The 26,979-nt window shown below is 37.5% G+C and overlaps 1 protein-coding gene across 2 annotated transcripts in view; it reads right to left on the bottom strand.

Annotated features, from left to right (window-relative positions):
• Positions 1-26,979, bottom strand: part of PLD5 (phospholipase D family member 5) — a 177,040-nt gene that overhangs the window by 129,537 nt on the left and 20,524 nt on the right. Inside the window, exon 1 of one of the 2 annotated variants that reach the window (XM_027684122.1) lies at positions 10,398-10,772. The exons of the other annotated variant lie outside the window; for it this stretch is intronic. Within the exon in view, the coding sequence (XP_027539923.1) occupies positions 10,398-10,400 (3 nt within the window). The 5' untranslated portion in view covers positions 10,401-10,772. Of the gene's footprint in view, positions 1-10,397; positions 10,773-26,979 lie in introns of those variants that run through there. 2 annotated transcript variants of the gene reach the window in all.

Here is a 26,979-nt window from a genome sequence, read left to right as displayed (position 1 = left end):
AGTAATGAATCTTGAATTTAAATGCTGAAACGGTTCATTAGTTTAGAGCACCAGTAATGTAAGCATCTTTGTATTACACAGTCTCAGGAAGGAAAACCAGTAGAATTTACAGCTCTTTCTCAGTTTGAAAGTACAATCTGACAGAAAAAGCTAAGAGAAATGATTCCGTCAGTCAAAACAGTATTCAAAGAAGATGAGTACCCTGAGTCACTTTCTTGAGCAGAGTAAATTCCTGTGTTTTCTTTTGTGCTCTTGCAGTCTTAACATACTGTCGTTCTCATTTACGCTTAGCAATGCTCTTGCCTTTACGAGACAAATCAGAGATTCCTTGCCAAACTGAAGCCTGCAAAACTCTCCTCACAGTAGCCAAAAATCCAAACGTCACGGTTAGTTTTCATACAAGCAACTCCCAGAACTAGTTCATTACAAGTGACGGCAATGGCTGGAGGAAAAGCATAGGGTTGCATCCATGGGCCTGAGGCATGGCAGCAATATGCAGCCCGGACTTGATCATTTCAGCTGCCTTAGAAGCACAGCTCGAACAGAGGTGTTCTTGACAACTTCCTGGATAACCTCTTGTGCAACTAGAGAAGCAGTACAGAACAACAGTGCTTATTAAGTATTGTAGCTATTTAAGTCAGATGCTTTAATTTGGATTATGTGAATGGTCCTTCTATATTTCCATTTTCAGTCATAAAAGAGCAAAGATTTCTGAAACTAAAAGATGTCATGAATATGTTCTATTCTTACTGCCCCATTTTTTTTGCTGAAACATTTGTGAATTTACATTAATCACTAAAAACCAGCAGTATGATTCTGTCAGTGATCTTCCATGAATTTTAGGCTACTAACTAACTGAACCAGGAGGCCCGTAAACCGCTTGGAAAGGAAATACACAATCCTTTGTTGAAAAGATTGACTGTCTCATGATTTTTCTAGGAGTGCTATCTGATTTGCAGCCATCACAGTTCATGTAATACATCTCTCAGCAAAAGTCATCACCAAGACAAACTGAAATAATGAACTGTGCATACTCTGATCAGCATTTGTAAAGTGAAACACAACAGGCTGCAATTTTAATATTTTAGAGTAAATTCCCATATTTCCCACTTCCACCTTTGATTTGCAAATATCACCCCAGGACTTTCTGCTGAAGGCTCAGCAGAACTCAGAACTCTTTGAAAATCCTTTTGCCTCAGCACTGAACAAGGAAAACCGCTTAGTTCACGAGATCGCCTGTCACCAGTGCTAACTCCAACATAGCAGGATCTTACCTCACCAATAGTTTACAGACTGCATATAGGTTTTCCAAAGCTTGAGTTCATCCATTTTTTAGCTGCCCATTTTCTACACTGGAAGGAAAATACAGGTAATTTTTCCTGACAATACTCACACGTTTTGGCAGCAAAGACCCGATTGTACAAGGACCCTACCTCCTCCTCCAACTCCTCCCTTCTCCACTCCCCCAAGAAAAGTTGTAGCACACTGACAAAAACATCATGAGGAAGTTTGGACTGCCACTGTCTAGGGATCCCATAATCCGTGGGCAGGCAGACTATTTCATTTGCCAGAGCTGTCAAGCCAGCCCTTTCTACAAACACGAGCTTAAGACAAAAGAAAAGAAAAATTATAACAAAATGTTTTAAAAGCTGCATGGAGAGTGCTGAAGCAAAGGCATAGTAATTAAGTTGTTTCCTGGGTAACCAAGGGCAAAATGATCAAATCTGCCTGATTAAAATTAGATTCTTAAATCTACATCTAAACATTTAAGAGCTGTGCAACTTCCAGGTATTCTGAGTTGCAGCTGTTTTGATTAACTGCACTTCTAGCAAAGTATGCAAGAGTCAGTCCACAGTTTTGGGAATGTGAGTCAGAAAGATTCTTCCTCTTTTCCAGTTGTGACTTCAGTATAGAGTACAAAAAGGCCTTGGTTTGTCAATGTGTCACCACCCACAGTTAGACTCAAGCCAAAGTGACCTTTCAAAAATCTGAACAAGGCAAAGCTCTAGACTTAAGCAGTAAGACTAGAGATGTCTGCCTACCTAAACACAGGTATGAATCCAGTAGTAGTAGTACAGTACCTAACATGAAAGGACAGTTTAAAAACCAAGTGCCTGATTCATGGCATAAATCCAACAACAATGCTTGGAAAATTGCCTTTCCCATTCCCAAATTAAGTATCTGCTTTTCTTGAAAGGGGCAACAGGGAAACAACACAAGTGAAGTAGTTAATGCCCTGCATAAATCCACTGAAGTATTTCTCTCTCCATGATGGACTTTCTGTCTTGAAAGCGTCGTGTGGTTGTGCTACATGCATTGCCAGTCCTTTTGCCTGCTATCTGTCAATTCTTTTGCCTTCTATCTGTCAATATTAGCAAGCATGAAATCTCTGCAATGAACTGTGCAACAATGATTTAAAGAATTGCTTAGAAATTTTATTTACATGAAAAATGAAATGCACACCCTGGCAGATGGGAAATCATGAAAGAGGTTTTGGACTATCTAAATCATTTTTATTTCAGGAATAGATAAGCTCTTGTGCAGTTTTCTAAACCAAGGAATAAGACATCTGGAATCCTCATTGTCATAGCTTAAAACTTATTTTTATACTAGTTTTTCGCATGTTTCTGTGTGTGGGAGGCTGTATGTATGGGAAAGAAAATGGTATTATCTGGCTAATGAGTGATTTCACATTACAAACAAAACCAATTACACATGGTTTTCTCTGGTTTGTACAACAATACCAGCCAGATTCTGGTGTAAATTAATGAAACAATTGGACTCCCACTATGTATACATTTGTCCAGGTGGTTTACAATGTTGTAATAGAAGTAGCATGTGCATGTAGTTCACTAACTAGGATTCAGAAAACAACCTGTTGGGAAAAAAAGGAAGAGGTTCTCTCTGCCGTTCACTCCTTTGATTTATTTATGAGAGACAGAAAATACTTGCTCTAAAAATGAAAAAAAAAAAAAAAAAAGGTGACAGGTGGTAAAGAAGCATCTGAATTATGTTTCAACTCTTTAAGGATCTGAGTCATGGGAATTCTCATCTTTCAAAATAATTTGAAATCTTCAGAATGTTATTCTCTGTGGTGTTTCCTAGAAGGTTTTATTCACTAATTTAAGCAAGAACAAACAACACTGAATTTTAATTAACTGTCAGGTACATCAGTTTCTATTCCAAACCTCCTCCAGGAAACGACTATTTTAGAATTTAACATAGAAGGGTGTTTATAACACAATAAATAATATGCTTCTCACTGCAGTCTAGTGAGTGGCAGGCCCTAAAGGTAGTAAAAATCTTAAACTAAGCACAGTCTTCTATGTGCTGCATCCATTTCCCTAGAGTATACTGTCCATTCAGAAATTGTGCTTTTGTAATATATATTCTAAAAAATTACATATGCATTTACACAACATAATCTGAGATCAGAGACTCAGCAGAAAACATAAATGTCACTACTGAAAATACAAGACATTCTGCAAGTTTGCCATATTCAGCTGTGGGTCTCACTTTGACCATTAAAACCAAGAGCACTGACATTTTTTAAGGTGAACAGTTATAGGGGTTTAGGTTTTGAACCTTTTATGACTCACAGAAAATGAGCTTCATGGTTTTGGCCAGAATTTCACTTTGAAATCAATGCTGACTCAATGCACCATCTTTTTCCCCCAGTTGCTAAGACGCAGTCTAGGACAAAAGTCTTGTTCTGTATTTTGTGCAACACTTAATACCAAAATATAAAACAGAACTGGCAAGGGCACTCAACTTCAGTTACTATGAGGTCTCAGTATGGTCTAGGCAGTTGCAATATCCTATCATAATTCTTATTCAGTAGCAAAGTTCACAATCAAGCAAACTAAAAAGAGGTTGTCTTTTCAAAACAGAGAGCAATTGGGTGCCTCCCATTTTTCAGTTACAATGACATGGACTGAATGGCATTTTGTTTTTTAAATAATAGTAGACTTATTTGAGAACTTCAATGAACCTTCCCCAAAGTTGAACTGCTTTGCCAATTACTTTTCACCATATACTTTCCACAGCACTTCTTCAGTCAGAGCTGGAAGCAAAGTGTTACACAGCAAACTCTTAGTGAAGTAAAAGACTCAGCAGCTCTGGGCTCAGGCAAGGTCAGGACAGTGAGCACCACTCTTGGCCCTGGATATGCCATCACAGCTCCTGGTTGAGGGCCAATGCACAGAGCATTCTCAGGAGACTGGAGCTCCTCCTGCTGAAGGTTTCTTTGGGCAACACAAAGAGCATAGCCCAGAACATGTATTTTTGACCAAGAGTTTCCAGGTGCATCTAAGCTGTCCATTCTTGCAAACAAATGTTACAACGTACGCTGCCTATAGCTTGTTTGGAGACAGCTAAAACAAGATCTACTGAAGCGTTTTTCTTTCTGCAGAAAATGGAGGAGTAGTGGGGAGGGGGAGGGGGAACTGGAACACCTTTTTTTGTCTGTTTAGGATGCGATTAATCCCAGAAAAGTCACACCACACTATATCCAGCAGTAAGCACTTGCAAGATTTAGCCCTAAGCAACTGACTCTGTTTTCTGATATCTGAGTCACTGCTGAGTTACTTTCTAAGTAGGAAAGTTTTTAATAGCAGGTGAATTAATATCATCACCTCTTCTGGACACCTTTAAATAAACATGGGTATGATCCACAACAGTGGCAACTATAAACACAATTAAAATTGTAGTAAATAGACAAGAAAACCTATGACTCCGGAAAGTTTCCCAAAGTTCCCATACTATTCCAGTGTTACATGCCCAAGAAAAATTTTCATCTTATATTCTTCGCTGAAGACAAAGACTATTAGAAAAAATGCTGTGTTACGAATTGGAAACAAACTACTTAGAAAAACTTTTACACCACTGGTAAAATATTAACATGTACTATAATTCCATAGAATTAATTTTTTCCCTATAATTATCTATTGCTATAAAGTGCTTTCTCAAGCAACATCTTGCAGGTATCTTTTACATACATGCATTTAATTATATTGTTAATGAAAAATCCTCCTACTCTCTCATCACTGACTAGAAGAATATATTATATGTGCTTCCCCACCACCACTGACCCAGATCAGAGTGAATATTTCATTGGACCATTAAAATGATCCACAGCAAACACACTACTTCCATGAGCTTGCACTAGAAAATCTATAAGGCTGCTACAACTGGTAAGACTATTAAGGTCATTCTATATCAACACAAATTAGAAGTATTTTAACCTTTATTCACCCTTCAGATTCTTCCACAAATATTTTTTCATTTCCTTTTACTAAAAAGCAGCCCTAATCAGCAGTAAAGCCAACTCCATTAGCAAATTTATGAAAGAGGTGTAGCATTTTGGGGACTTGTGATATGCTAACAACCCAAAAACTTCTACAGAAATTAGAGTCATAAAATTTTAAAGTATCGTATAATAAAATTCTTTTTATAACAGTTTATAAATTGCATGTTCTACCTTATTACGCGCAGCATCAAAACTAATTTATTCAGTTAGATTGCTTGCATAAGACATGACTTCAAGGAGTTCTGAAACTGATACAATAGAAAGATTCATGTTTATGCTGGTACAGTCTTAAATCTGTTCATTTTTTTCCAAGCATGTAACTCTACATAAATGTGTCCTACCAGGCTGCGGAACTGCTCCCTGTATGCAGTAAAATACCTAAATACACATTTAGTAAAAGTTATAAATATTAAACTTGTGGAGGTGTTTGGTTTTCTTTTTTTCTTCAAAAGGAAAGAACGAGCAAAGCATTTGTGCAATGACACGCACTACAAATGCTGTTATTGCCAACATCAATATGACAGAATGAACTGCTGTCACCTTAGAGCATGTGTTCTCAATCCATTCAAAACTACATCCATAATAACAGTTTCCTAGTATTTTTTGGTTTGTTCTAACAAACTTAAACCCAAAATTATGACTGCCTCCTTTCTAGGAACCTAAAAACACAGCAATTCCAAACCCATCAAACCCACCAGGATCACTAAGACAAAAAGTTCTTTTGGGACTCAGTCTTTCAAGCTCTTCTGCAACTTCCTAGAAGCTCAAACTAAGCAGTTGGCTTCGGATGATGAACACATGAATGACCTTGAAACTGAAGGCACACACGAGGCACAGTTGGAGACGAGAGATCTCCCCATCACTTGCTGACTACAGACTACACCAGCACTGACGGGCAGAGGAAATACCGTTCATGAGCACACCAAGTCCACAAAGAGGAAGCAGCCAGCTACAAGTATCATTTCAGGATGACTCCTGCAGCAAACAAATGCTAGCAGAGACCTTAATATATTCTGCCTATAGCATGCCTAGTGTGTTGTATTCATCCCTCACATAGAACTCACTTTCTCATGCTTTGCATGTACAAGGAAACCAATTTTCTGTATACCTGTGCTGTAGTAGAATAATTATTAGATGCAAGTGCTGATTTTGTGATCAATCCCCTGTAATAGTTGAATGAGGAATGGGACAAAAAAAGGTTTGTTTTTAATGTGCCTAACATTTTTGACAATCCTACAAAGGGAAAAATAAGAAAATTAACAGTAGTGCATAAATAAGCTTAGAAGAGTCAGAAAAGAATTTTAAGAAGTTTAATTGACTTACAAGATATTTTTTTCATTGAGTTATCAAGCGTTCTCTAAAATTAACCCCTTCTATTTCTCCAATGAAAAGAAAAAAATATATGAGAAACATTTCTTTATCTGACTTAAATTTTGCAGACCAGTTTGAGTCAACGGAAGATCGTTCTTAACTGTATGAGTCAGAGTCTGCAGTAGCTCTTTAGTTACTCCAGACCAAATGGCTCACAAAGTTTGCCCCAAATCAAGTATATACTTTTCCAAAACTTTATCTCCAGAATTAGGGTTGGTAAAATCTATACCATAATACATAGAATTTTCCTTTCTGAAAAGGAAGGACCATAACAAAAAATATTAAAAGTACTGACAGGAAAAAAATTAAAATCTGAGGTGTAATCCTATAGCATCCTCTTTCTTGCCATTTTTACCAAATGACTATCCAGTCTCAGTCATCACTTGCCCAAATAAATACCCATTATATAGCCAAAACAGAGTTCTCCCTGTTACTGGATATGTGTATGTCTAGTCATAGGAAGGAACATGCCAGCAGCCTCTAGCCTGGTAGTCTGACACACACGCACCACCTTCTATCCTGTGACAGGGAGAATTGCCACATAAAAATTGTATCATGAAAGCCACATCCCATCACATAAGGGGAGAAAAGGCTGCAACATATGGTCTCAGAAAGTCTCTGAGCTATCCAAAAGGTTAGCACTATGGAGTCAAAGTCATGACTACTAAGAAAATCATCCTACTATGGTAACAGAGGCAGAATTTCTTTAGGTAGCGTAGCTTCCCATCACCACTCTATGTAGTGAAGCAAGACAGGAAATCATATCTCCCACTACCATGTATTATGCATCCTCAGCTCTGATCAGAGCACACTCCTTATACAAGCACTGGAAACATATCCTTCAGGGCACAACTCCATAAACTTGCTCTTCTTACATCTCCACACTATCAAGTGGGTATAAAGTTGTCAGTACCCTTTTGTCTTCTCTAAACTTCTTTTATATAAAAGGTCCACAGTAAGTCTCAACTTTAATTGTTTTCAGTATTCTCGGTATGGTCATGAAGTACAAGAATGGTTATGTGTGGCAAAACATCCCATTGCTATGAGAGTCCCAAGATATCTGGGCAACAGAATTTTGTCCTGATATTTCAAAACACTGCAAATGCTGTGATATGACAGGCAGATTATCAGACTTCCATTCAGTCACTGAAACTAAAAAAAAAAGTATTTAGCCTAAATTCATTTAGATGAATCATGCATCCAATTGTTGAATAAGCTTTTTTAAATTTTGCACCAGGAAGACATTTAAAATTAACTTTTCCATACCCAGCATAACTCTTGCACTAATCCTACATGATACTTTATTAGAATTTTTCACTGCAATAGTCATGTCTACAACTTTTCCGTTTTTCAGGTAAAGCTGATACATTATTCATAATTTTACTTTTGCTCCTTAGACCTATTAGACAAAACACTTTGATTAACTAAACCTGGATACCTATTGCATTTGACAGCTTGCAACTCGGGCTTCTCTAAGATCATTTACTACTTACATTGTGAAAGAAATCATATAATTTAAAAATTTTAAGTAAGAGGCTGTTCCCCTTGGACTAGCCGTGTCATTTATTACACAGCTGATTACTAAAAAGGGTACATCTTCAGGGGATGTGTGGGGTATATGTGTCTTTTATTCTTTTTTTTTATTTCCCTTTCAATAACATATACAAGATCCTTGCCCAGGCAACCCAAATTGAAAGAAACAGACCCCTTGTGAATTCCCTGCATTAGTTACCAAATTAATCCATGTCAAGCAGGACACAATGCAAGTTAACTCTGGTTTAAAGTTTATCAACTGCAAGCATGTGTCAGTACACGAATGTTATGTTTCTAGAAGGAAATGTTTTCATTAATTTGCTAGTACTGAAGCATATGTGTATTTGACTTATCTAGGAAGTACACATCTGAAAATATATATAACATCATTTGTTATTAGTTATGTTCTGTGATTACAACAGGGAAAAGCAATCAGATCTCCTATCTCCAATATTTTCCCATAACAAAATTTAGATACTATGAACACAGTCTTCTCTGACAAGAAGCAACAATATATTGGAGTCTCTTCAATACAATAGTAGTGTTTAATGGATACTCAACACTGGGCATTTTTGTCAATAAATTAGTAATAATAATAATAATAGTAACAACAACTGTCACGCTTAGATTCATGCTAAACATCTTTCCAGGAACCTTACAGCCTGGTTGCCACTCAAGTATTGATTTTGCAATCTATTCTGCATGTTGAGAAGAAAAACATAAATCTAACACATCGAAGTGGATTTGCAGTCATAACGTGAAATATATAGGCTATGATAACATGATTGACTATCTACCGTACTTCAGTATTTTATTTCTTGCCATTCAGTGAAAACACATAGAAAAGATCAGAAATTATTCAGTGACAGTATTAGTTCTTGCATTTTAATTTTTGTACTGCTAAACAACAACAAATATACAACAAAGATAAAAAATACCAAATCAGACATTGTTTCACATCTGCTGTACACTTTTCAAACTCCCATAGTTGCTCTTAAAAATCTCCTCTTCTATTTGAATCACAAAGAGAATAATTTTCTACACATCAAGCTGGGTTGTCGAGTAAGTGTATTTCAGTGATCTTCAGACTTATTTAGTAATTTGTTTTTCTTTCACCCTGATGTACAGTAATTTCATAATCGATAAATTCCTGGACTTAGTAGGCACTTAAAATGAATGGCTGCATTTCCATAAAGGAGATTAGGCTTGATTCATATTTCAATTAAAAAAACAAAAAATAAACAAACAAACAAACAAACAAAAAACCCCACAAAAACGAAATCAAACAAAAAACCCCACAACCTTCCACCCCCACCCCCCCAAAAAAAAAAGCCCACCACTACAACCAAAAAACTCAACAAAACAGTCTTGACAATAAATCTTTGGAGTAAACAAACCCAAGATTCATATCCCCACTCCAATTCTTTAATACCTAGAAAAATGCTAATATGAATATTTTTATTCTATCCTCAGGCATTGTTTAAACTACTAATAGCATTGGTATCAATTTACAGTAATTTCAGATTCCATATTTATGTGTTTATATTCTACTTCTATGACTTCAATACTTAGATCAGAATATAATACCATCACTATTCTAAAAAGTTTTCCTTCATTATTTTTCCCACCAAATAATTACACTAGAGAAACAGTGTAACTAACAGGTCAAAAACCAGAAAACCCAGAAAAATAAAAACTTCATAGCTCCCTAAAAGTCAAAGGCATGTACTGAGCATCTCTGTTTCAAAAAAGCAAAACCCCAAAACCCCAACAAAAGAAAACACATAAACATACAGCCAGCATGAGTGATTGGCATAGGTTTATTTATATTTGTATGTATAAAGTCTGTGCCAGTGGTTGCTAAAGCAAGATCATTTTAAAAGCCCGTACAGCTGTTCTGAAATAAATCAAGTAGACAGACTTACAATTTAAATCAAATGCTAGTCAGCAGTGCTTCCCAATTTTAAAAGATTTTATATAAGCTGCACAACATGTTCAGTGGCAAAGATATTTGTCACCAACTTGCATTGCTGTTCTCTTGCAGAAAAACATTTGATAATTCCACTGTATCTTACACACTGTTTTCTTGGTTTAAATACTGATCCTTACTAATTTCATCATCATCTTTTAAACATTCTTTTCAGAGTAATAATCTAGATCTGGAGAAAAGTAAAGAGCTTCTTACCATTCTGATCCGATATTTTCTCCGTCTCTGGAGTTCAGCAGCAAGGAGCTGTTGCTGTTGCACTGCTTACTAAAGACACCAGAGGCTTTGGAAGCAGAGAATGTTTTATGTGGTTAAAATGTATCACCACCGATTATATTTCAGTCCCTCAATTCCTAGCCTTGATGCTCTGGAAATCAGCCAATCCAAGTGATAAAGAGGTTTGCAAGAAGAAGTTGCAGAATTTCCACAGCAAATGCTTCATGGAAATGTTTTGGTTCTTGATACTTGTTTTTTATATCCACTAAATGTTAAAATAAATCCTGGCTCCCCCTTCCCTCCTCCTCTTTTTTTTTTCTTTTCCAAAATGAGATTCATATATTGTTCACAAGGGACTTCAGCACTTGCTACAGCTAGGCACAGTGCAGAAAGGCATCATGCCAGATTCCGCACACATCTCAGCCAAGATACCTGAATTTTGACTTGCAACACACCCTGTTATTCCAAACATGGATCTTCCTAAGCCAAAGCTCCTAACTGCCAAAATACACAGTGTTTCTGTAAGGCAGCCAAATGCCCCTTCAGATTAGCTAAGAGTATCTTTTATTTGCAATGTGGTTGCTCTTTGTTGGCTTTTCTTTTTCTTTTTTTTTTTTTAACACTTTTTTTTCCTAGTGAGGACAAATCATTCCAAAAGGATGAAATTATCATCTCACGCTTCTAGTACCATCCCTCTCAAGAACATACACCACAGAAAATCTCTGCAAAGCTGTAACTACTTAGTTAATATTATAACAATCTTAACGTTCTCAGTGACAACCCAGAATGCTGCTGTGCTTGGTGTGACAAAATAAAAAAAAAATAAATAAGAACATGACAGTCCTCACTCCATGGACCTTGCTATCAAATAACTCAGTAAGAGATGACAGAGAGGGAGGCAGAAAGAGCCAGGTCAGATATTACTGGCTAGTTTAACAGGTACTTAAAGGAATAACCAGCAACCTCACTATTTCCAAGCTTTTTGGATACCACAATAAAGGAATATTAAAGAAAGGGTTATCAGGAGGCTATATGGAGACTACCTTGGAGATGGTCTCAAGAAAAAAGCATATTATTGCACTAAGAAAGCACAAGAATGAGCTTGAAATTTTAATGCACGGATGAAGGAGGACGGAGAGATGCTTCTGCAATAACTGAGAGTTTATAAAGGTCTAGAAAAATCAAGACCATGCGCTGTGCAAGAAGGGAAAAGAAATTCAGAATAGATGTTTGTAGCTTTCTTCTATTCTCTTTGCAACAGGATATGATCATGATTTTCATTGAAACTAAATGGGTACGAGAGTGCAGGACTGAGCTGAAGAAGTCAAGGAAAAGGATGCTTTTTTTGAATGTTTTTTTGAAACAGTAATGAACCTTTTTTAAGAAATTACATAAAGAAATAAGATTTAATCATCAATAACACTGATGATGTTGTTTCTGAACATATAGAGAGAACAAAGTAATAAATGACACATGACATCATGTCAAGATTAGGTTGTTTTCCAGAGGGCAGCAACAGGGGAGTTTGCAGGAGGTCTGTTTTAGCTGTTTTGAGCTGTTGTAACCTAGCTGAATAGCCACAAGAAACTCTCTTTATTCCAAATCTTTCTTCTTCAGTCAGAGCTAAAGAAATTCATTTGCAAGCCATCATGAAAAAGATGAATGACTTGTATTTACAGATGAGCTATCTGATGTAAATAAAGGGTCCATGGTTCAACCCCTAGGAAACATAGCAAGATGGAGTGGAAAGAGGCACCGAAAGAGCTATTAAGAAGGAAGAAGGGAAAATAAGAAAAACAGGTTCTATGAAACCAAGAGAGACAAAATTTCAGGAAGAAAAATGGACAACAGCATACAAGACAACATAAAAAAGCACACAAAGAAAATCAGTACAGAGCACTGGTTTCATTTGTTTGATCAGAAAGCTGTCTACGGATACTCTGTCTCGAGTAGCTTCAGCAGCATGGAGGGAGCAGGAGATGCATTGATCGGTAAGTGCCCAGTGCCACACCAGAACTTTGGCAGAGACCATAAACAACCTTTATGGTCGTATTAGTCCGACTGCTAATGGGATCCCATCTGAGAGTCTTCACTTGTAATATCACTAAGACCCAACAGACAATTCTGTGAAACAATTCAATTGCAATCAATCAGGCTATTGAGGCTTGTTCTTTTTAGAAACAAAAACTTTCTCATCAGAATGTTTTCAACCATCTTACTACTTTGTACAAACCTTTCCTGCAATCCTTCAAATTTCTGAAAACCTTATATTCACAAAAGATCACTGGGAGAATGATCAGATGAATATGAAGACATGCAGTCAAGTCTTGCTCCTGTATGTTCCTACACAAAACGTGCATGGGACAGGGTGATATGGCCCTATTCATACGTGCAAACAATTTTCAACTCTGCCTTTCAGTCAATGAAGCCAGAATGCTTCCATATTTTAATGAACAGTTATTAAATTAATTGAATTCAAACACATTTCAGTATGCATTCTGGCACGGCCTTCTCACAATTAAAACACACACCTCCCAAATTCAAGTGCAAATATCATCTCCAAAATTCAAATAAAAGACACTTCTATACAGAACAAGCCCTATCATACACCTATATGGAAAAAAAATAATTAAAGTTAAAAAAAAAAACAAGAAAAAAGTAATATAAGTTAACTAACTTACTTCAGCATTAGGGCTCTTGCTTCCAAAGAAAGCCAACTATTCCATTTACTTCAAACTCCTTCCAGCACACACAGAGAAAAAGAAGTGCCCACCAAGGAAAAGAATTATGTACTGATATAACTGCAGAAGTTTAAATGTGAACTTCAACTTCTTCATCTACATAAGCCTTAAAGATGAAATCCTTTTTTTTTTTTCTCCTCTTCAATTCTTAAAGGATCCATAAGCAATGGGAGCTTAAATTTTCTGGACAGGTCCAGAATGTCTCATTTTTATGAGGAAACCATCTTCCTCCCAAATTTGAGTTAAAAACCTTCATTTAATCCTTTCTAGCTGGTTACAGCCCTCTTGACAGACTTTACCCCTCTCAGCAGACTGACTGGCATCATGAGCCCCATGCTTCAGGGGCTATTTAAAAAATAAAAATAAAGCTCTCAAAAGTATCTGATCACATTCTTTAGGCCCCTCTAGAAATGTAGTCAGTAGGCCACATAGTTTAAACACTTATTTAGACAGTGTTTCTTAAGCAATGACATAAGGATGCCCTTGAATGCTTTAAATGATCAAGAAATGCACAAAGAGGCTGAAAAACTGAAGTTGGATTAATAGTAATCTACTTTTTGTGATGAAAATAGATTAGATCTGGCAATACAAGTCATTTCACACATATATGTTCTTTGCAGCATGTAAACATTCACACTAGAGCCCTCAATCTGCAGCAATTGAAAAACTTCATAAAACAACATATCAAAGAACTGAATTTTTGGTAGAATTTCTTTTTTTTTTTGCATTGGATTGTTTTCTGAAGAGAAGATGAAAAAAGATTATTTCAATTTTTCATTAAGTGAAAAATCTCAATAAATTTAAATGCAGCACTCTTGAGTCATTTTGGATTTGCTTGAGATGCCACAAAGCCTCAGGAACACGCAGTTATGGCTCTCTTGTGGCTCTCTGTAAGTCTTTCCAAATTGTCCCTAGCATTATGAAGCACGATCTCTTCCCATTAGTTGTAAAAAATAATTAAAGTATCTATGAACGGTTTGCTATAAATAGTTAAAAATAAATCACAGCCTTAATAAGTAACAAGACAAAAAATGTAGTATTATTTGAACGCACAGAATGAAGATAAACGAGATTGCATACATCTGCAGCAATTCTAAAAGTCAGCAAAGAAAATAAAACCTCAAAGACACCTAGACAAAACATGCAAATTATCAATGAAAGATTTTAATTTTTTTAAAATAATTTCATATTTCACAAAGGATCTTCTCCAAAATCTTCACTCTCAGAAAAGGTCTAAATCCATGATAATAGCTGGGATCTATGCAGAATGCATTCTCATTTTAAGGATATTCATTTTCATCAGCAATGGAAAGCAAGGAACCAGGGTGGAACACAATAAGGCTTTTCAAGATCTTAAGTAGCTTAAAATTCAAGCTCAAAAATTTTCAGTACGGAGTTTAGCCTGCCTTGGTCAGATGAACTTGAACAACAGAATTCTGAATTTTATTGTTAAAGGCTTAGAGCAAACAGAAATGCTCTTAAAAAAGCACAGTGATAAGAGGCAAGTGGCTATGCAAGACGGGAGAATGGACATGGCAGTGATCATGCCTGGCAGATGACTAGAGTTACAAGACCACTGCGTGGAGCAAGAACCATGGTCCTACTTAATTTTACTGTGGCATTTTCATACAAAAAAATATATGAAATGTATGTTCATACAGCAGCACCTCAGATGTCACCTCTTCTATTTGCTTGGGTCTTTTCACCAGAGCCTTTATTTCAAGATAACCTCTCCAACATTCTGTTGTATAACTTGGCTGTCACTATCCCAACTGGGTTTTTATCAGAATCAAGTTGTTTTTTCCTGAAAATGTAAGTCCCTATCCAGTATTGCTATAAAGAAGTATGTCCAAAGTACACTCTGAGTGTAAACTGGTAAAGTACTCTATTTCTATGGACAAAAAAAGTCAACTGAATACATGCTGAGAAACACAAAAATTCTATATTTTTCAAAAATCTAACTAGCATAGGAACTCCAAAGCCAAATGGTACAACTATAAATGCCAGTATTAGATCTCCATTGTTCATCAGTTTCATTAACAACATGGGAAAGCAACAGAATTTGCAGGAAAAAAATAAGTTGTTGGAAAGAAAGAGAAAGAAAGCAGAAAGAGGGAAGAAGAGAGCTGGGGGGCGACGGGGGTTAGTGTGGAAATAGAGAGGCAGAACAGCAAGGTATCTCAATTTGGTCCCTCTTCAAGGCTTGCTGGATCTACAAATCAATAGCTAGAACAAAAAACAACAACCAACACCATCCAAAATCAAAGACATCACCACCTAGTCTGTTACTCTTCCAGAAGACAGCAATGTTTCATCTTGCAAGAAGGTGAATTTTGGTTATACCAAAATCTCAGGTATAAGTTACATCTTGAAATCCCCTCACTTATACAATTCATACGTTATTGTCAGTGAGACTTTCCAGTGGTAAACTCCTCTTCTTCAAGAGGACTTGTAATATAAAAGCACAGCCTCGAATACTTCAAATAATGTTCCGAAACAGAAAGAGGATTAAAAAAGTTCTATTGGTCTTGCAGGAAAGAAAACTTTTATGCAAAATTCTGCTTGTAGAGATTTGGACCTCACACCAATAGAATATAATTTCAAATCACTGGAAATACATTCAGATCTTATGAAACTGGTACAGCATCTACAGAACAGAATAGGTTACTTGCAAATTAAGACTCTACTCAAGCAGTAGTCAAAGACTGAAACATAGTCCTGAATGTTTAGCATTACCCAGAGCTAAACTGATGCTCACAGATCAAAACTGGAGCTGTTGTCAGCTATTTAAATGAGCAGTATCAATACAGAGGATGATGGGTTTTCATTGTTATCAAGACCAAACATTGCTTACAATTTTCAAAGAAATATTTTCACATTATTTTGTGAAAAGCTGAAAGCGTGACTTAAAGGTAAGAACAGTTGCAAAAGAAATTCCATCGCATTTTCTTAAAAAAAAAAAAAAAGGAAGAAGAAAGAAAAAGAGAGAAAGATAAAGCCTTCTTATGTATCAGATGCAGCTGAAAAAATATATGAGTGCTGCCTCCCAGAGTCCAGCTGCCTGGAAACAATACTTTCTGTTTTGCTGTGGTACACTGACTGATTCAGTAGCCAAGAAAATCTCCAAGGGCAGTGAAACAATAACTAGATTCTCTGTTTCTGCCAACCACTGTACTGAAGGCGTCACACTGGACCACCCCAGTCCAAGCTATGCACAGACCTAGGTCTCTGTGTTGCCTAAGCAGCACAGACAGGTATCAGCTTCAAAATGGAGCTGAATCCATCTCTCTCTCTCTCATGTGCACATGAATCCTTGCCTGCACAACTTCATAAAGGAAAACACAGTTAATAAACAGACCCTCTCTCTCCACAGGTCCCAAGAATGACTCTGTATCCCACAACTCCTCCACTTGAAGCAGCCAGGTGGGCTATAAGAGCCTCTCCAGCACTCTGGGGAGATGGCTGGGGGAAGAGAGGCACAGGAGTGAGATGCAGAGCCACCCTGAGAGGGTGGGCAGCTTCCATTTCCTGCCATCAATGTCAACAGAGACAATGCCACTGTTTCTATGCATGCTGCACCTAAAAGACTCAGAGCAGCCAAACGACTCTTGATCTTAAATTACCACACACTGTAATCATGTTCTAAAGCAAAAAGCAGATGTTAAAGGAGTCCCACTTAAAGAAGTTTAGGGTTTACTGTATTGAGCGCTAATGAGAGATCACTGTTTAGCAAGTTTGCAGCATCCTTCCATTGCAAAGTAACTTATGAGACATTTCTTAAAAAAAGCCAAATACAAAGAGTATGATCCTATTTTTTTCAGCTAAAAAAACCCCAAAACATTGCCTCTTTTCATCAGTGTAATTCAGGAAAATATTCGTTCACGCTCAGCAGGGCAGTACTCCTCCCAGGCTGAGGAAACGCTTGCTCCTATGCAAGGCGGGTAGCAGACAGGCAGGGGCGGCACAGGCGGCCGCTCCCCGCTCCCCGCCGCTCTCCCGGCGCGTCTTCCCGCAGCCACCAGGGGGCGGTGCAGCCCCGCGCGGGTGCCCCGGCACTGACGGCGGGAGCGGCCGCGCCGGGCTGAGCACCTGATAACCACCGGCCACAGCACATCCTGAAGGGCACCTGATAACGCGGACCTTTTATAGAGAGAGCCTACGTAATGTATGCGCTAAAAATAGCCAATTAGTATTTGGCCTCCAACATAACAACGTTAGCTGCGTTGATATAATTCTGTTTTGTTTCCATGAGAAATTACCACTTAATATGATTTTACTGGATTATACAACACATTTCATTATGCTGCGGTACTCTGCATAATGCCAGTAAGCATTAACAATAGCTTAATTAATACCAATAACTTAATCCCAATAACTTTGGTAGAAGAGGAAAGAAAAGGCAAAAACATCAAAGGTGCTACCATTGAGCTGAGAATAGCTGAATACATAAGCGGAGAAATGCAGCAGCCGCTAAGGAGATCTTCAGGGCCTGGTGTGACGTCAGGGTTGCAACAGATAAAGGTGAGCTACATCTGTTGGACTTCCTTGATCATGACGCCTCTCCAAAACTGCCCTCAGACAGCTGATGTCTGATAAACAGATACAGGCTAGACATGGATGGCTCTGGAAAACTCCAGATGAAATTCAGAGGCACAGCACAGTACTATTGCAAAGTCCTATGGACAAGAAAATACTCAGAAAGGCATTGGATGGCTAAGGCTCAGACTCCTGCGTGACAGTACCTGACAGACATGGTGGCATTATCCCAAACAACAGGGCCAGGAAAGTGCCAAACTATTCCAGTGTAAAAAGCTCAGTGAGAAATATAACCTACTTTAAAAATCAACACTAGTGTCCCCAACTGGTTCTCAGGGGAGGGACTGATCCTAAGAAAGAAATTAATAGTAGCTGAACAGCACCAGCGTTTGTTCAGGTACCAGTCACTATGGAGCAGGTGGTGCTGATTAAACCCACTTCCAAATGAAGAGTCATGAGCAAGAAATCAAGCAGGCAAATGACTGCTACAGATTTGTGAAAACTTGAGAAGTGTAGGTGTACACAACACGCATCTTCAGCACAGGCTGAACGAAAAATGGACCTTCACAATGCTGAAAGACATATGCAAGCTAAGTATTCCCTTTACCTGATAGGATTGTGTGAAAAGACACAGAAGTGGTCAGACAGCTGAACAAAAACAATCTCTGGAAATGACAGAACGTTTGAAAAACTGATCATAGCAGTGGATGACAATCTGGCCCACTTGCAGCTAAGAATACAAGAAAGAAGGAAGAGCTGATTTTAGTGGCAAGGTCTTTGAATAGCTTCTCAAAAAACTGCACAAGCTTCTGAACTAAATTCTTTAACCAAAACACTAACCATGTTGGAAAAAGGAGAAAATTGATTTAAGGGATGGACTGTTTCCTTAAAAGAGAGAGGGACATTGCAGCTGAGGCTTTACCCTAAACTAATTATGGCCAAATACAGTGAGATAACAGAAAAAGTCTTTCACTCATTTTACCAAGCTTAAAAACAGTCCATTTCACAAAGTATCACAAGATAGTCTATTCCTTGTCCTGAGTAGTACAAGTCTCCTACCTATGAAAAAGTGAAGTCAAGAATCTTACAATAACCTCTGTAAATCCATGTTTTTAAAACAAAAGAAGTTGCTGAGAAAGAATACATTATCTCACCCTGGAGACTGAATGGACAGAACTGCCAGTCCAATGTCCAAAAGCTTCCAAGTAAATACATATATAAATCAGAATGACAACCTGCTGTTACACAGCTAATTTTGACTGGGCACACAAAACTGGCACCTGGAAAGCAACACTGCTTCTAACTACAGGTCTGCAAGTGATTTATACTTACATAAACTACTGTGGTGGGATGAGTCTGGTCAGAAGACAAACACCCATGCAACTGCTCACTCACTTCCCCCGCTCAGTGGCACACAGGAGAGAAAAGGAAGAACAAAGCAAGGAAACTTGTGGATCAAATAAAGACAGCTTAACAGGTGAAGGAAAGTGGAGACACACCACCCCCAAACCAGTAAGTGACTCAAAGGAAATCACTCACTACCTCCCACAAGCAGACCAATGCCCAGACACTCTTCAAGCAATGACCACCATGGAAGACACTCACATCCTCCATTTTCTACCTCCAATTTTTATTCCTGAGTAAGCAGTCCCAGCTGTATGTCCTCCCAATTTCTTTCCCACCTACTTTCCTACTCAATTTGAGGGGCAAGAGAGAAAGAAAGGCCTTTGTGCTATGCAAGCACTATTCAGCAATAGCCAATTATTGTGCATTATCAACACTATTTTAGCCATGTATCCAAAACACAGTACCATACAATACTGTGAAGAAAATTAACTGTCTCCCAGTTGGACACAGTACAAATATTTTGCGACAAAGTTGACTGTCATTACAGAAGACAGGAAAAAGGGAGCAATTTGGATAATATGGACAGCTTCGTGTACTTGCAAGGTCTTAACATGAGAGAGAATGTTGCAATCCACCTGAAGCCACCATAGATGGAGTTGATGTTAACTCAAAAGACATTGTGGAGAAATAAATTATTAAATCAGACATAACTTAACATATGAACATCCTCAGCCTTCCTCTTTGTAGCCAAAGCATTGCTTGCTTCTCAAATGAGAAGTTTCTAGTTGTTGCCTGGAGTGAGATGACATCAATACCTATAGTTAGGAAAGAAAAGTGAGTAACAGCTGATCAACAAGGCAGCAAAGAAGTCAGAACCAAAATCAAGGTTGCTTGACTTGTCTGAACACATCTTACAGTTGAAAGGTGATCATTGCTTGCAAGGCTGTGTTTTTCAGGCTAGAAGGAAGCAACTGGACAGTGGAATAGTGGTTGAGTTGCAAAGTTAAAAACACTGTACAGCAAAGCATGAGACAGAACAAGAATATACTGTACCTGGTGCATACAGTCATTATACTGCACTGGCAAAGGAAGAAAGGAATAACATGCATTTATAATAATTTAGATTAATAGTCACATTTTTGCAGTGTAGTTGAAAGCTACTGTTCAGAAATTTAATGTCAGGTAATGAGTAACTTAATGAATTTATTACTAGTCAAGCTGAACTGAAAGCACAACTTAAGTTCATTAATAGCTTAATCATCTAATGATTTTAAGGCATCCAGAGGTAATTAAGGCCTAGGTATCCTTCTTGGCCAAATTCTTTGCTGCCATAGCACATATACAGTCACAGTAGTTTCATCTGTTTTTCACTTGTTGCTGTGTTCCAATTGTTTACACAAATGAAAAATATGGCCTTGATGAGATTGAGAGTGACCCATCAGGAAAACAAAAACCACTTTTGAAAAACTAAGGACTGAGGAATATATAGAGAGAATACCACACATGTCAGAGTTATGCCTTAATCTTTCCCCTTCTTCCTTTGGGAAATGTCTCTTCGGGTGACAAAACCAATACACACCCCCATTAAAGAAGCCTTGATGCTATTTGCTTACCAGCAAAACATTAATAACAAGCTTCCCCAGCTGATGCACAAAACTCTGCAGAGCAATAGCCATTCATAGCACTACTGCTTTCCACTACTGACTTACATATTCAGTGCATTCCTGAAGAGGCTGTTAAGAATTACTGTATTTCAAAATGCAGGAAAAGGAAAATCAAATCTAAATACAAAGAAGAATGACTTGCAAAATATTACATAGCAAATATGCATCAGCCATGTTGAATGCTTATTTTTGCCAGATCAAAAGTTTTTGACTGAAACTAGGAAAAGTAAACAATTTTCACCTGCGTATAAAAGAGATCACAAAGAATTGGTAAACCAGCAAATTAATAAGGAATGAAAACAGATAGAAGTACTGGAAGATTCTGCCCTGGCAATGTGCAAAAAATACGAGTATTAAATATAACAACATATTAAACAGCAAGACTAGTATTCAGCTGTGCTCTCCACGTTACATTTGTTGAGTATTGTGATCTTTTCAGCTTCCTCTGGATCAGCTTCAAGTAGAAACAGACTCAAATAACTCACACAAGGAGTTCAAGAACCCACAAGTCACACATCTGAGTAGTAAGAATATGGTTGGAAACACATCCACATTGCAGCTGGTGGCCACACACAGTGCTTTGCAGCACAGAGAAGCCTGTCTCAAAAAGTATTTTCTGTGTCCTCAGACACACATCTCTTCTTGAATACAGACCTGAAAGATCCAATGCTCAGATTTAATTGTTAAATCAATTAAAATCCCTTGTATGTGATAAAAAACACTTCCTACCTTGGTAAGTCTTTTCGGGGGGGGGGGGAGAGAGAGAAATGTAACTATTTCCATTATTTACAAGAATTACACATAACATTTCTGTAGCCAACAGAATAAAGCTTCCTGTATATATAAATTACCTTAAGATAGTATCAATCTTTGAATCTGCTATAAATAATTTGACCACTAATTGGAGACAAAGCTACAGTGTGTCCACATAGTTTACAAGAACTATTAAAAACCATGAATCAGCCTAGTCTGAGTCGCAAATTCCTTCCCACAGGTCTAAATATTTTTTCTTTGTTTAGTCTTTACAATTAAATACATTACATTTGGATTATATTCTGATCTCTTAATATCTGAAGGGAGTTGTTGACACTACTTTTACATTCTCTCTCTGTGTTTCTCTCAAAACAAGGTAGTTCATTACTTCATGAAATCCAGTCTCTCAGAAAAGAAAGCTATATTTGAATATACTCCCCTTGGAAATCTCTTCTGACCACTTTTCAGTAGGCTGTTTTCAAAACTTCGCTGAGCTTTCTGAACATGGGAGAACTTCCAGCTAATTCTGTATGGAATTGTATGGAGGAAAACCCAAAACTAGACCCTCCCCAACCCAAGGACCAGAGCTTCAATCCCATCAAGTGAAATTGTAAGATATATTACGCAAACGTAAACCCTACTTTGTTTTCCTGAAGAGTTTATTTTTTGGCTATATGATGGGTATATCTTATTTAGTATTTTAGGTTGCTTCAAGACCGTACTTTTCTAAATATACAAGTCTTCTGACTTCCGTGTCTTGCACTGAACCCAAGAAGCAGGGAACAAACCTTTTCAAGACAGATAAATATTTACTAATATTTAAAAAAAAAGTGTCATCAAGTTACAAAACATCTCTTATCTCTTCTGATGCTTGGAATCCCGAGATGATACAGGATTGGATGGACAGGGCATGGCACAATGCACTCATCTTTGCTGTGGAGAGGTTCACCAACTTTACACTCACTTGCACAAGGTTGTGCTTACAGTACAGATTGACGTATCACTGAAAGCAATCAAGTCTGGAATGTGGACTTTGAAGAGCACTTTGGTGGGAGACCCTATTATTCTTTTCTCATTAATAAACCAACAGTTCCTGGGAACAGGTACATATATTTTCACATGGATTAAATACACAATTCAAGTAGCTAGCAGTCACCTGTATTCTTGCCAAGAAGGAATACATCTATATTTGCTATGACACAGATTACTAACTCCTTCTACAATAGTCTTCTGGGCAGTCACCATAATCCTTACTTCAGTTGGTTTCACAGAGCGGAACCTGGATTAAACCCACAAGCGCATTTCAGGAGTGCAACTAATACTCAAAAACTTCTATTAGGCGTTCAGTCAGTGGAACTGGTAAAGAGCAAGTCCTGTTAAAACTTCCCAAATATGTATAGCACAGACACTCAGCCTTAGCACCAACTATGTTTGCTTTAAAGATCTGCTTATATTGCTCTGTGCTATTTGTTATTGTAGACGTATCTGTGCACTTGCCAGGGCCAGATGGAAACTGAGAGCAGTACACCTCATCTTACAGACACTTGCAACAAAGAAAGACAAGCCCCAAAGCGAAATACAGTAGCTAGGACATTAACCTAAGAGTTAGAGAACTAATTTAAATCCAAAACCAACAAACTGAGCAAGACAAATTGCCATTCTCTGCCTTTATTTCACCTCCTTGGCCTTCATGACAAGACCTGCCTCTCAATGCATTTGCACAGCATACTGCACAAAAGGCCCTAATCTCAGTAGAGAACACTAATCCACGTTATTATACTATATTATACTATACAGTATGCTGCTAAAAACACAAAGGTGACCTCCAACTTTCTCTATATGCTTTCACACAACCAATTTCATTTCTGTGGAATTAGGATAAATCAATATTGTGTTTATAAATTAAGACTGTGTCACACAGTGAACCTGAACCTTGGCCAACTTTGTCCCTATGATCTGTGAAGCCACTCCAAATCCCTGAATGCATTTGAAAGGTAATCCCATAGCAAGTCCCTCCATCTTCATTGCTACCACAACTGCAAAATTGATAATAGATGCCTACATGTCTTCAGATTTTGAGTGCATTCCACACATGTTGATTTTGCAGCTTGAACCAAAACAGCTTTTGCAGTTGGAAAAAAAACACAAAACAGACTTAGCAGAATAAGCAGATGCTCCAATGTTATACTTCACAATTTCTAACCATTGAATACATACTAAATATTATATACAGTTGCTATTACAGTCTTCTGAGCCAAGGGGCTTTTCTTGCTATGGAGATAAAGTGAGTAATCTGCAACTGCTCAGATTCTCTTTCTATCCAAAATAAAGCATTGTTTTCATACTTTTCTACATATATTTGTAACATTATCATTTGGACATCTACCACAACATGAACAAATCTGTAGCAATGTAAAAGACTGTTAAACTCTGTCTTATGCACGAATATATTTAACATGCATTAAAAAAAAAACAACTATATAACTGTATCCTTAAAAAAGGGGGAAAGAACAAGGAAACCTGTAACCTGAAATAGTCTGACGGCATTACTCAATGAGACAAGAATGGTTGGTTTTGTTTTAAACGGCATATATGCCTGCACGGAGGTGTAAAACTATTTACTACTCTTCAGTGAAAAGAAATCAAACCCAAAAATGAAACAGCAAGTGGAAACCCAACTTTTCTGTAATAGAAGTTTGACAAGAATGAACATAAAACAGGTGTTGTCAGATATACTTTGTAAGCAAAGCATACTTGTTGCAGTCTTTCACCAATCATTCTATGAATTACCGTATTCATACATTTTTACTGAGTACCTTATCTTACTTAGGTAAAAACTACAATTGCTGATTGATAACAATATATTTTACCAAAGAAGTTGCCTTTCCAGCAACTATCTTACTGAAGAATGTTGACCCAATGACTCTGATTTTCTGAAAAACTGAAACAATAGAATTATCTGTCTGAAGAATAGGAGTGCAGCCATCACAAAGGTTCTTTGAATACTGCCTGATTTATATTGTCCCTTACCTACTGCACAATAACTCCCTGTCCTCTGGCACTCCAAGTCTATAGGCACTCAAAACATTGGAACCTCAGAAGGCAAGCACTGCAGAACATAAACAGGTCATAAATCACCTGACTAGTTCAGGGTAGGTGTGAGAAAGAGGTGGTAGGATGGCAGGACAGTTAATCTTGCCACCTTTATTTTATTTTTAAAATCATGAACTAGTACTTGCTTGCTTTAGCATGCAGACTCACAGAAGTGTAAAAAGTACTTAGAACTATATGCCCTACTTGCACTATTTTTTAATTTTTTTTTTTTACGGACACAAAGATAACATTCATTTTCTAAAAAAAGGTCACGTAATTATGTGAGGTCTCTGGTTTACAGCCTTATGTAAAACAAGGTTTTCTGTTATTAAAGAGTGTTTCCTTTTAACAGAGGGAAGAAAGGTATACTGTAAGTATAGCACTACTCATTCGTGTTTAAATAGAAAGAAAAACCAAGCAAACAACAACACAAAAAAAAAATTAATAAAAGCAAAAACCACATCATTCCCAAAGCCCCACCCCCTCAAGTAGTTGTAATACAACACATTTGTAAAGAAAAAGACTTTCTTTCAAACTATGCCAAACTAAAGAGCAATTCAGTATCTATGCTGAATATTTTCTTAAAAATGAAGCACAGCCTAAAGCTCTCAATTCAAGGGCTTGACAGTAATCAGCACTACACAAGCCATCAACATTTCTTCCCACAGAGCTTAAAACTGAGAATGTTAAGGCCTTGATCACAAGTTCATTGGAATTAACAGAGTTTTCCATGGTTTTGGACTATGTCCCAGAGAAATTAGCAAGCACAAGCAGACTGGAACATAAAGCAAGGTAACAGAAAAACACATTAACAGTAAGAGTGAGCTTACTTTATGTTCTGAGAAACAATCTGCACACCTGCTTTATTTCAAAATCCTAATACAATTATACTGCAGGTCACATTTGTGTACAAGAGGCAGCAATATTTTTAAACTGAAGTTCTTTAGCTTACTCAAAGACTAAACACTAAAACCAAGCATAATAAATAATAATAAATGTATTAATAACACACAGGGACTTGGTAATTTCGTAAGCAAAGAACATAATTGCATCTTTTTTATATGAATTGTAATGAAAAAGACTAGATACATCAGTCATAACTCTGATCAGCAAAAATGCAAGAATACTAAGTTCTAAATATTTTCTTAACAGAAACCACTATTTTAAATCTTCAACCTGATGATTAAAATGTAATGTCATCCACCATTCAGTATTACACTCAGTTATAGCTAATGCAGTCCAGAGGCAGAAGCATGGACTATGTGACTCTTAATCTTCTGTTCAGTCTTGGTTTTTTGTGATTTACTTAGAAGAGAGACATATCTCATGGGCATGCTTCCAGCGATCCAATTATGAAATGTATACTATTGTAAGAGTTGACAGAATGTATACACATTATCTTCTTACCCCATTTTTCTTCTTTTCCATTTCCCAGCAAAGCAACCTTTATATTCTCAGAAAATACATTACATACAATCTATTACATGTATTTTTGTTAAGTGATCTTTTTATCAGTGCAACAGCTAATGGCTAATAGGTCTCTGTGCCACATTGTTTACATATGTATGTTACAATTTAATGAAAAAAATTTATTTTATAAAGTTACAGAGAAATGTTACCAAGTATGTTAGTAACTATCTCTCAAAGGCCGCCTGTTGGTTTAAATAACTTCGAGTTACTAAAGTTATTGAGAAAAATTAAATGAGCTGGTAATTTATTTTCATTTTATAGATTTGTTTGAGAATAAACAGGTTTAGTATTTGATCTTTCACAGTCTCCTGTAAGATCCTCTTAGGAAATCTGATGAAATATGGGCAGACAGTGAGGTGGAAGTGCCAGGTCCAGAGGGTGGTGATCTGGATGACGGGACAGCACATACCTTCAGCAAGTGTGCAGATGATACAGAACTGGGAGGAATGGTTGCTATGCCTGAGGGTTGTGCTGCCATCCAGAGGGACCTTGACAGCCTCGAGAAATGGGTTGACAGGAATCTTATTAAGTTCAACAAAAGGGAATGCAAATTCCTGCACCTGGAGAGGAACAACCCCACCAGTATATGTGTCAGCACATGCTGGGGGCAGTAAGCTGGAAAGCAGCTTTGCAGAAGAAGTCCTGGGGATCTTGGTAGACACCAAGTGGAATATGAGCCAGCTTTATGCCCAGGTGGCAAACAAGACCACCGGTATCCCGGTCTCCACCAGAAGAAGCACTGCCAGCTGGCCAAGAGAGGTGATCCTGCCCCTCTACTCAGCCCTGGTGAGGCCACAGTTGCAGTACTGTGCCCACTTCTGGGTTCCCTAGTACAACAGAAATACGGAGCCATGGAGAGACTTTAACAAAGGGTCATGAAGACAGTTAAGGGAGTCCATCGCTATGTGCAAATATCTGAAGAGGAGATGTCAAGACAATGGAGACAGACTCTTATCAGTG

The sequence above is a fragment of the Neopelma chrysocephalum genome, unplaced genomic scaffold (genome assembly GCF_003984885.1).
Source record: "Neopelma chrysocephalum unplaced genomic scaffold, ASM398488v2 Primary Assembly neopelma1_23, whole genome shotgun sequence".
NCBI lineage: Eukaryota > Metazoa > Chordata > Aves > Passeriformes > Pipridae > Neopelma > Neopelma chrysocephalum.
This window is presented reverse-complemented; position numbering and strand designations above follow the sequence as displayed.